The sequence below is a fragment of the Pleurodeles waltl genome, chromosome 11 (genome assembly GCF_031143425.1).
Source record: "Pleurodeles waltl isolate 20211129_DDA chromosome 11, aPleWal1.hap1.20221129, whole genome shotgun sequence".
NCBI classification, from domain to species: domain Eukaryota; kingdom Metazoa; phylum Chordata; class Amphibia; order Caudata; family Salamandridae; genus Pleurodeles; species Pleurodeles waltl.
The window spans coordinates 945,341,215-945,353,273 of record NC_090450.1 but is presented as its reverse complement, the minus strand read 5'-3'; the positions used below and the strand labels follow the sequence as shown (position 1 = coordinate 945,353,273).

General features: G+C 50.1%; 1 protein-coding gene across 1 annotated transcript in view; it reads right to left on the bottom strand.

The window, feature by feature from the left end:
• BCR (BCR activator of RhoGEF and GTPase) overlaps positions 1–12,059 on the bottom strand; it is a 356,931-nt gene that overhangs the window by 253,466 nt on the left and 91,406 nt on the right. The window contains exon 2 of the mRNA XM_069215112.1: positions 9,745–9,935. Coding sequence (XP_069071213.1) covers positions 9,745–9,935 — 191 coding nt within the window. The remainder of the gene's footprint in view (positions 1–9,744; positions 9,936–12,059) is intronic.

Sequence of the window (12,059 nt, the reverse complement as noted above, 5' to 3'; positions counted from 1 at the left end):
TGGGGGCAGCCTTTAAAATGTATGTGGGCAGGGGACAGCTCAGCCACTCTCATACTGGCAAGAAGGCCCTCTTCTCAGCTACACCCAGATCCTATTGTGCTCTGTTAAGGCCCAATACCCATTCCTGGTGGGGGAGCAATTAACAGGCTGGTCAGCTGGAAAATCTTAGAAGGCATCAGAAAGTTTGGACCAAGAAAACACAAACTTCCTAAAAGTGACATTTTAAAAATTTCAATCTAAAATCTGACTTTACCACTAAGGAGGATTTAAATTACAATTAATTTGAGCCCAACATGACATTTCTACCTGCTCCCAATTAAACGTTTGCTCTTATTAAATGTAATAGGTAACGTAATGTTATCCTATGGGAGAGATAGGCCTTCAAGTAGTGAAAAACAAATTTAGGAAATTTCCCTACTAAGACATGTAAACCTTCAAAACACACGTCCTACTCTTCAAATGCAATGGACCCTGACCTATGGGCAGGGCCACTGGAATTATGCAGCAGAGGAGGGCAAAATTATGCAGCAGATTTAAGTAAATGTATGCACTAAGAAAAGCCAAATTGTGTGCACATTGTGTGATAGTATTACCTCATTATTTTTCATTCTGAAACTCGTCAACACTGTCTGGGCATTGACTGCACTTCATTAGTACTAGGTTAACACCTACATATGCCAATAAGCTACAGAAAGGTGACCAGACAACCTTTGCAAAGGGCCTTCCACTGTGTGACAAAACGTGTCGCTGCATTTTTAGTAACTTTTGAACCGTTTGACCTATAAAGAATTTTTTTGTACAAATCTGCATATTATGTGACAGATGACAGATTATATGGCAAATCTACATTTATACGAAAATTGCTGCTGCCACACAATCGCTTAATTCCAGAGGTCCTGCCTGCTGGCTGTTTAGGGCCTACTTTAAGGGTGCTCATATGTATTCAAAAGGAAGGTTTAGACCTGGTAAAAAATTTATTTTGCCAAGTTGAATGGCAGTTTAAAACTAGGGGTGGGCAGTGAACTCCGCTCGCTGAATTTGTGGAGTTTTTCCCACTCCGCTTAGAGTAGTGTGTTCCAAAAAACTACACACAGTGGAGCAGAGTGGAGTTTTTTCTTCGCTCGTGCTTGTCAATGGTGAGTTAGCAAGTGCAGACAAGGAAAATCTTACTCACGACCACCTCCCAGCGAGCTTTCTCAAAGTGAGCAGTTGCAGATGGTTGCGACCCCTCGCATTGAGAAATCTTCCATTCGGGGTGAAGTAGCTGCTGCTCGAGTAGGAAATCAACTCGAGCGGCAGAAAAGAAGCAGCGCCCTCTTGCGCAGTGCAGGGAGCCGTTCGCGCTGGACAAACACCTGGCATTAAAATCACCGCGACCTAACACACTCCACCGCTTGCGGAACTCCGCGTAGCCCAACTCTGCACAGCTCCATTACAGGCTGCAATGGCAGGCTTGAGACATGTTTTAAAAGGCTACATTTAGGGGGCCACAATGAGGGCTGCTGCTCACTAGTAGCATTTAATTAACAGGCCCTAGGAACAACATTTAATTTACAGATCCTGGGGACCCCTGGTACTTTATTTGCTGGATTTACACGTAAATTAAATGTGCCCATCAGGTGAAAGCCATGCGTTAGGGGGAGAGCACAAGCACTTTAGCACTCGTTACCAATTATAAAGTGCAAAGGTCCATAAAAGCCAACATAAAAGGTGTTCAGAAAACAGGAGGGGTGAATGCAAATTGTTTGAGGGTGACTCTGCAGAGAGGGCCAAGACAAACGACCCCTGGCTTCACACCTAACAGGGACAACCCCTGCCTCCCGGCCCAAAAGGGACAACCCCTGCCTCCCGGCCCAACAGGGACAACCCCTGCCTCCCGGCCCAACAGGGACAACCCCTGCCTCCCGGCCCAACAGGGACAACCCCTGCCTCCCGGCCCAACAGGGACAACCCCTGCCTCCCGGCCCAACAGGGACAACCCCTGCCTCCCGGCCCAACAGGGACGACCCCTGCCTCCCGGCCCAACAGGGACAACCCCTGCCTCCCGGCCCAACAGAGACGACCCCTGCCTCCCGGCCCAACAGAGACGACCCCTGCCTCCCGGCCCAGCAGAGACGACCCCTGCTTCCAGGCTCAGCAGAGACGACCCCTGCTTCCAGGCCCAGCAGAGACGACCCCTGCCTCCAGGCCCAGCAGAGACGACCCCTGCCTCCAGGCCCAGCAGAGACGACCCCTGCCTCCAGGCCCAGCAGAGACGACCCCTGCCTCCAGGCCCAGCAGAGACGACCCCTGCCTCCAGGCCCAGCAGAGACGACCCCTGCCTCCAGGCCCAGCAGAGAAGACCCACGTCTCCAGACCCAACAGAGAAGATCCCTGCCTTCAGGCCCAACAGTGACTACCCACCCACCTGTCTCCTCCCCTATCAAAGGCCGTGCACTTTCATCTTGACACCTCGTTCAGCTCCTGTCCCAGGAGACGCTCCTCCGCGGCCCTGCTGTCGAAACAAAAGCCAGGAGTGAACATGAGAAGAGACCCTCGACCACCCTTCAGCCTGACAGATGCGCACTCCCGCCTCGACACGCAACAGCCCCCGTCGCGCGCTCGTGGTTTTAAGTAAACGCGATTCAACTCTTAGCTTTAGAGGGGGCGGGGGTGTCACGGTCCTGTGGATGTAAGGCAGGGCTGAGACGGTAACCCTGCCAGTCCTGCGCAGAGTACAAAGACGGACAAGGGGTGGGGCTGGGGGGGCTATTTATAACCTCGGAGCCGTGAGCCAACTGCCCTGGAAGAGCCTGTGCATCCAAGCAGAGCCACGAGAAGGGGTCCGAGGCCTGGGGCGGCGGACGAGGAGGAGAGTGAAGAGAGAGGGGGGGCAGCAACAGAGGAAACAAAGAGGGGAGGGACAACCGAAGAGTGCAAGGAAAAGGGGTGGTGAGAGCTGCGAAGTGTGGTGGGTATAGGGTAAGAGACTAGCGGGGGCGATAAAGAGAGCGGAGAAGAATAAGCAAACGGAGAGGGCAGTGTACAGAGGGGGCAGTGGGAGTACCAGGTACAGCTAGAGAGGTGGGGGTGGAGGCAGGGCGAGAGGAACGGAGCCGGGGAAGCACTAGGGGGAGATTCCCAGTGGGAGTGGGGGCCCTCGGTGCAGGGAGGAGGGGGCACCGCTGGAACAGACCGTCCGGCAGGTGTGCACGAGAGGCGAAAGGAGAGACGGAGCAGAAAGGGCATCAAATCTAAAGCCTGAAAAACAAGCGAGTGAGTGGCCCCCGGATCCGGAGCTGTGGCGAGTGAGCAACAGGTGAACCCCCCCCCTCTGGATGGCGGCGGCACGGGTTACCTCTGGTGTTAAACGCATCGCAAATGACTCCCCGTCCCTCATCGGCCCAGACCCCCGTGAACACACCCGAGGCCTTCCCTACATAAATCGCTGGGCTAGAGACTGGCTGCCCCTTCAATATACATCACAAGCCTGGGGGCAGACTGTCTCTTAAAGTCAAGTCACCGACCCCGAGACAGCCCAACCCCCTGTGTACTGCATCGGCCCGGAGACAGACGGCCCCTTCAGGGCACGTCACTGAGAGTGAGACAGCCTAACCCCTCTATGTATCTCACCGCCCCGGAGACTGACTGCACCTTCAGTGCACATCACCGGCAGTGGGACAGCCTAATCCCTCTATCTATATCACCGTCGCAGAGACACCCTGCCCCTTCAATGCACGTCACTGGCAGTGAGACAGCCTAATCCCTCTATGTACATCACCGTCCCGGAGACACCCTGCCCCTTCAATGCACGTCACTGGCAGTGAGACAGCCTAATCCCTCAATGTATCTCACTGTCCCGGAGACTGAATGCACCTTCAGTGCACATCACCGGCAGTGGGACAGACTGCCACTTCACTGGACATCACTGGCAGTGGAACAGACTGCCACTTCACTGGACATGACTAGCCCGGAAAGAGACTGCTCCTTCGGTGCACGTCACTGCCAGTGCGACAGACTGCCCCTTGAGTGCACGTCAATGGCAGTGAGATTGCCCCTTCAGAGCATATAATTAGCACTGAGACACCCTGCCCCTTCAGTGCACAGACACCCTGCCCCTTCAGTGCACATCACTGGCACTGAGACATCCCGCCCCTTCAGTGCACATCACTGGTACTGAGACACCCTGTCCCTTCAGAGCACAGACACCCTGCCCCTTCAGTGCACACCACTGGTACTGAGACACCCTGTCCCTTCAGAGCACAGACACCCTGCCCCTTCAGTGCACACCACTGGCACTGAGACACCCTGTCCCTTCAGAGAACATCACTGAAACAGACTGCCCCCTTAAGTGCCCATCGCTGGCCCGGAGACAGGCTGCCTCTTCAATGCACATCACTGGCACTGAGACAGCATAATCCCTCCAGGGTGGTCACCGTCACAAAGACAGACTCCACCTTCAGCACATGACTAGCCGGAGACTGACTGCCCTTCAATGCACAGCTATATCGCTGCGACAAACTGTCCCGTCGATGCACATAACCAGTCAGCAGGTAGACTCCCTTCTAAGCACACACGCACCCCTGAGATAGACTGTCGCCTCGGTGCACTTAACTAGCCGCGAGCCAGGCTTCCTTTGAGCAGACACGCAGGCCGGAGACAGACTGCCCCATCAGTGCACATCTCTACCCCGAGACATACTTCTCATGCTGTGCCGGGCACTCACCCGGGATCATGCCGCCCAGTTTACGCGGAACCTAGGCCTCCGACAGGCTGACCTCTGTGTCGTCAGGTACAGACTTCAGTACCACCTCCTTTCTCCGCGCACAACAGCCCTACAATTTCACGAGTATTCCTATGCAGTGGTCTGGTAGGTGGAGGGCCTCTGGGCACCGGTAAGGCATGCCTTTGAAAAGGCATCGACCTGTCACGGCACCCTGTAATGCAAATATATTTCCAAAACAAGCCCTAGGAGCGGAGGGCAGGCTGGCAGGCTCCCTCTCTACCCCACGTCCCCAAAAGGCCCCTCTCTTCGCTGGGACGTGGCTCATCGCGTGCCGCTGTCCACGCCCCGGGCCTGTTCACAGCCGCCCAGCGCGTGCAGCAGGTGTGGAACTGGGAAAATGGGCAAACACCCACATGATGTTATTGCAGGGGACGCCCATCCTGTTCGAACCACTAATGGGCCCGCATCGAGGGCAAGGCAGCCCAGAAGAAGCTATTCACCACGACATCAAACGCCGGCGGCAGAGAAGGACAGCTCCACGAGAAGAGGTCTGCCTATGTCAGCAAAGAACAACCAAAGTCCCAAACCTATGCAGAAGGCAGCAGCAAGTCAAACAATGTAAGACGCAGGTACACCTAAACACAAGCTAGAGGTGAGAGAACACCACAGCAATGACCAAAAAAAGAGATGCAGATCAACAAGGAACTACTCCACATCTGCTAAGGACTACAGTCAAATACAAAGAATAGGCTAGACCAGTGCAGCCAATCACTCTAAACCATTCAAAGACAGCTCATCAACCATCAAAGAAACGCACTATGTAAGAAAGGAACAAATAAATACCAGCAAGAGGCTTCGACAGCCAAGAAAACCACGAAGTAGTGCTTATAATAGCTGAAAACAATCACATCCCAGCAAGAGAACATGTCGGTGGAACAGCCAGCAAAGAACCCCCCGATGAATAAATGCCTGCAAGAGGTGGGATAGCTGCAACGAGCAAGGACCTTTTCTATGCTATGCTGGCTCAGCCTCAGGGATGTGGATATAGTCTCAGGTTAGAATTGATTCATACATCCTACCCTTATCAGCGCTTAAGTCAGAAAGATAAGGGTGGAAGACTAGATATTATAACAGGGTCAAGGCCTACTTTCTTGAGGTCATACCACTACACCTTAATGTCATTACATTTCTGGCTAAGTCACTTTTTTTCTTGATGAACCCAGTAGGATGCATTTGCATGAATTAGCCTTTGGGTAGTTAGCCAGCACAAGCCACACACAAAGTTAGCATTACCTTGACCCCATGACTTTGAATCCACAGAGTCCCTTCCATTCGCAACATGTAAGCAGTGGTTTCCTGGTCACTGCTTCTTAAAGCTGGCAATACAGAGGCCTGCATGGCAGGTATTGTGACCAGATGCGTACCTATGCGTGGTGTATTTCCATATCCATGTGTGGGGGCACACCCTTGTCACTTCCATTTTTAAAAAAATAACCCCAACTGCGCTGACGCATATGGCAGAGGGCTATGCCAGAGTGTGAAACTTTCCCTACTTCTTCACCCTGCTCGCACATTCTCCCCCCTAGTGCCCACCTGTGAGTAGCTTCAACACCAAGAGAGATGGAATAGGGAAAGAAAAAAGCATCAAGCAACCAACCTAAGAAAACCGAATTCTTAAAGACCTCTGGCAATCTAGTTCGGTGCCTCAGGATGCAGAAGGGGTGAAACGACCTGCATACTTCTGATAAAACGATCACCTTGGCTCTTGGTGGAACATGCTCAGACATTTAAAGCAAGGGATGTCCACTGTAAGGAGCCTCACAGACACCAGTGCAGTAGCAGATGAAAACTGGCATGATCTTGGCCAAGTTGCTGAGCTGAAGTCAAGCAGTACAAACCAGACCCCTGCTCACCTTACTGTGGGCCACTGCTTTACGTTCTTTCAAAGTAACTGTCACACTGCGTCCCAAACTTCCGGCCAACACCTCCCCTTCCTCTGCGCAGCCCTCATGGGTTTGAGAGGAAATTCTTCAAGAAGGGGAACCAAACCAGCCCTACGTGCCTCGAGTCCCAAAGGCTTTCCTGTGGCTCTGACGGTCCTTGATACTTCACTGAAGAGGATGCACACCACCCAAAGCGAGAAGGTGCTTTCCCTCCACCATCATCACCGGTCCCAGGCCACCAATGCCTCCTGCTAGCTTTTGGTGTCCAGGAAGGGGGCTACTCTGCAACGTCTAAAGCCTCCCACCCTCCAGCCCAGGTCTGCCACAGTCAGTGTCCCAGGTACTTCTAGTCTGGAGGAGAGGCAGGAGTTCTCACTGGCCAGTGTGTCAATGCTGCCGTCCGCGAGGTGACAGCGCTATTACTTCCTCTTCTTCCTACTAAACAAAAAGGGGATGATCCTCCTCCAAAACCATTTACTCCTCACAAACCAAAAGGTTCAAGAAACTAACTGGCACAGGTTTTAGCATATAAAAGATGACTGGTCGTGCTTTGAAGACTAGGAAGAAGAATACTTCCATGCGCTTCCCCAGCAATATCAAAGAGTTTCTCTCTTCCAATCTGGGAATCACCATCACTAGGTCTGAACGCTGTCTTTTGATCTCAAAGAAATCCTGCATTTATTTATAAATATTCCAACTCCAGGAGTGCTTTTATGTGGCTATAAGAGGTCCTCTACCACCTGTACCTGGATGAGTGCCTGCTAAGGCCATTATCAACCTGGTCCCAATTCTTAGGACTCTCTTTGAGCATGTGCTCTTAGTGAACCTGCCCTTCTCTGGTACTATCAAGAAAGATTCAGTTCACAAACCAATTTTAGTCAGAGACTGGCAGGACACTTCTCTCCCTGGGAGACGGTAACATCTCTGAAGTAGATGGAGGATGTATTCCTAGAACGCAGGTTCTTGCCCGCCCGCTGCCGGGTGATTTCGGAGGCTTCTGGGGTCCAAGCCTACATGGGCTTGCTTACGCACAGAGCTGCATACAATACCCCACACCTTCAATTGGTGCAACAGTGGTTTTAGGTGCTCGACGGCCAGCTCAAGGACAGCCCAATCCACACTACTCTGATACAGTCTCTGAAATAATGGCCGCCTGTCGACTGTGTGTCATTTTCACCCACCGTCTTTGTGGATCTCCGCTGCAAAAGTGTCTTCTAATTGCAACTAGGTGACACTAAGGGCCATACGTACGAACACATTTTCCCATTGACACAGAATGGGAAAAACCCTTTGCTACATCTGGCCCTAAGTGCCTTTTGGGGCTGATGAGATTCAACCCTCCAAATCAGACTGGAGTTCAAACACGTAAGGACAGTCCTGTGACAGGCATGCCCAAGCTGGTTATGAAACACATTTATATCACAGCTTTCTTCGGGGCGCTCAATCACCGCAGCACAATTGCTGACATTGGAACCATTTACCGGCACATGTTCATTCTGGTTTTTGTCACTATTCGGAATCTCCAGCTTGAGCTAGTGGCTCTACTCACCATTCCTCCTTTGGGATCTTGGATCAGCTACACATCAACATGTTTGCAAGTCACCGATTACAAAAAGTGACTGTTTTACTAGTTAGATGGGCTGGGGCCAAGGATCCCTTTAAGATGTTCTGCTGCTGAACTGGTACGGGAGAAACCTAAATGCCTTTAACTAATTTTCTCTAATTACAAGCGCCCTCAGCCGGACAAGGACAACTCAGTTTATATTGGCGATTTCAACATGACATCCAGGACGTCTCCAAAAGGATTCACTGTGGCCTACTCTAAAGCCAGACTTGTGCATAGAAATGCAAAAAAAAAATCCAGAACTCTCTACGATCAACAGCTTGAATGCTTGGTCTCTGGAACCTACTGTTCACCAACCTAACCTTCTTTGATTGAAGTTGTAGGGGTTGCCACGAAATCCATCAACGTGTTTTAATACAAAAGCAGCTGGTTAGGAACTGCCACAGGGCTCTGTCCATGGGGTCAATTCTGTAATCTGCTTGATAAATCACATCTTATAATTCTCCAGACAGGAGTCCAAGCATTTCATCGGATGCTTGTATGACCTACTTCCCCAGAAAACAGTCTCATTTATTGACATGACTTTGACAAGTCACATAAGTCACCTACCAGCCCTTTGTGATTATTATCCATTTCATAACCCATTTTGAACCTGGACATTGTGTATCTAGCACCACGTCTATGCTTGGGTCAGTCTCTCCCTAAATCCTAAAATCTTTCGGCTGCAGAGCGTTACCCTCAGCCTTCATTTTACTCACAGAGCTAAATGCCTCACCTAGAGTCTACTACAGGACTGAGAGCCGTTCCTAGAACCTACGATCACCTGCAGGCCTGGGCACATCTCACAATTCCTGCAATCACTGACAGTGCTCAACACCTTAACTTACCCTGTTACTACCCACAGACAGAACTTCATCGCCAGTCTTTGAAAGAAGCAACTACCTTAGACAGGCTCCTTCTAACACCCACGGAGATGAACACTTCAGCCGGAGTTCAATTATACTATCTCAAACGAGACCTCAGAAGTCTGTATAGAACATGCCATCTACATGTCTGTAAAGTCAGTATTGTGAGACTACCTCGGCTTATATCGGCTCTGAAATGACCTCATGAGTTTATGCGGAAGAGACCACTTTGCTTATACTAGCTCTGACAGCACCTCCTGGATCTTTACAGAAGAGACCATGCAGTCCCAGTGTATATGTACGAAAGAGAAGACCACCCACACATAGTACCCAGTTGAGACCTCTTAAATCTGTATACAAGAGACCACTTATAGTTACCAGATAACGCCTTAAGGGGAAACTGCCTTCTCTTTTAAAAGAGGAGACCACCCTTGCTTACGCTAGCTCTTTTGAGACCTTCTATGACTCCCAGAGGGGCTCTGTTTCTAAAGTACTATTACTTCTGAGACCTCATAATTAGAATGACAAGGAGGCATGAAGCCACGACCCTTCATTGAATCTGGCACTTCACCTTTTATCTCACACTGCCCACCCTCAGACTGGCAGCAAAGTGAACAGAGGACTCACAGATTTCGAAGACTCCAGGGATCCTGAAGACAAAGTGTCCCGGCTGTCCCTGCTGCCACGGCTCTTGATGCTGAGATGTGGTGAGGACGAGGGCGAGTCATCAATGTATGGCATTATGTCCTGGTGGCGACGATGATCCTCCACACGTTCCACATCATAGGGGTAGCTGGATGGGGTTCCAAACGAAGCATCTGAAAAAAAACAATATGGCTTAGCGTAAGCAAAGGGCTCAGGTCCACGTGTGAATACAATTAACCAGCAATAATCCCTGGTAATCCAGAGCTTGGGCTACATACCAATCTGGGTATCAAACTGACCACATAGCACCCGGAATTCAGTTTACTGATTACAAAGCATCCAAAGATGTGGCATGTTGACTTCACAACGCTTGGAGGGTTGAACAGCGAACAGTATACGGACTATGCAGCACCATGAGACCCGACACTGGCTAAAAAGCAATTGGATATGCAACAGAATTGACTTCAGAGGACAAGAAGAAGCGGGGCTTGGACTACACAGTACCCAGAGATCAGCAGCACTGATTACACAGCACCGGTAGACCCTGCTTACTGAACATTGCGATTCAGCACATTAACTACACCACACAGAGATCCAACACATGGGCTGTACAGCACCAGCAAGTTTAACAAACTGCCTAAATAGAGATCTAGAAGACTATTAAACCCATCCTTCAGATGCAGTCTTCTGAATCTACGTGACCCACAGATTCAGTAACCCAAATCCAACCTTCCTGGAGATACAGGAGTTTAAGTCCACCCCAGGTAGACATCTAGCAATAAATCTCCACAACTCCTGGAAATCCAGCCATTCACCTCTACCCTGCTGGAGAACTAGTGATCACACTCAACCGCCTGCCAACCTGCTGGAGCGCTAGCAATCTCTCTCCACCACTCAAGGAGATCTAGCAATGCACCGCCACACCAGCTGGATAACTAGCAATCCAATTCCACCACTCCAGGAGATCCCACAATGCAGTGCCATTCCAGCAGGAAAGCTAGTAATGAAACTCCATCATTCCTGTAGTTTAGCATTGAAATCAAACACCATCACTCCTGGGCATCCAGCAGTGCACCTCCACAGCAACTCAAATACAAATGTACCCGGTCTTAAGATGTAGCACTCCAAATGCACCTCACCAAAAAAACTACCTAACAAATTAGCAACCCAACAACATTCAACTACAAGCTCTAGCGATTCAACTCTTCTGTGCCTGGAGCAATGCCACATTTGCCCTACCTGAAAACTGATTTCACCACCCAAATATTCTATTGCTAGGTATTTTGCAACACATTAAGGTCAAATAGACATTTAGCACAGATGGAATCAAGTTCATCTAAGGTATGGCTTTCTTGTGTGTAGGGTTATGAATGCATGTGATGAAACTGCCCAAAAGAGAGCCTATGTGCATAGATGTCACAATAAATGGGCCTACGGCTTAATTTGATGGACCTACTTGAAGCGGTCCTTGATAGGTCAGTTGTACTATTGTGTTGATTTCCCAACAATAAGCCATTTCCAGTGACAAACTAATAGGGAGGATTAAGTACTCCCCTCCATTTTCTGCTTACCTACCTGATCCTCAGTTTTTCTGGCCTGTTTCATGCCCTGATGCCAAAACCCGCCATTCTCCCTAGTGTACCCTGTCCCCATGTGCTCTATATTATGCAATCTCCTGGTCCGTTTTGTTTTATGCCCTGCCATTAGCCACTGCACCATTCCTGTCATGCACTGTCGCAAACTCCACTCTACGCCTTTCCCCACCATACTTCCTCTACTCCCTCCTCTGTCCTTAAAGACAGGTATTCTAATAGCCCATGAGTCTGGATATGTCGGACTTTCTGCCCTGACATGATTCTGGACACTGTGCATGTAGTTACCTACTCAATATGGGCAGTCTACGCTACAGTCATTTTAAACACGCTAACCTGGGCTGATTTACTCTACGGCTCACTTTCCAAAAGCACCTTGTAGGAGTTTGAGAGACATGCCGACATTTACAGGTTCATAAGGCAAATACGAAGGCTGCTGGGCACGCAGACAACTGGACTCCCTCTTGCAGGACTCAAGATCCCCCCCCCCATTCACTACACATTCTCTCCAATGGGTTGTTTGTGGCCACAAAACACTCGCCTGCAGAAGGCCCAGTATAAATGGCCCGATGAGCATGGAGTACGTTTTTAGCATCTGGTCTGGAACCCCGGGCATGGCCAGTTTCTCTGACAGGTACAGTAATGTGTAATGGTTGAATAGTGAACTGGAACCTTAAGTGAGGAAAAGGGGAAACTTCTGCAACC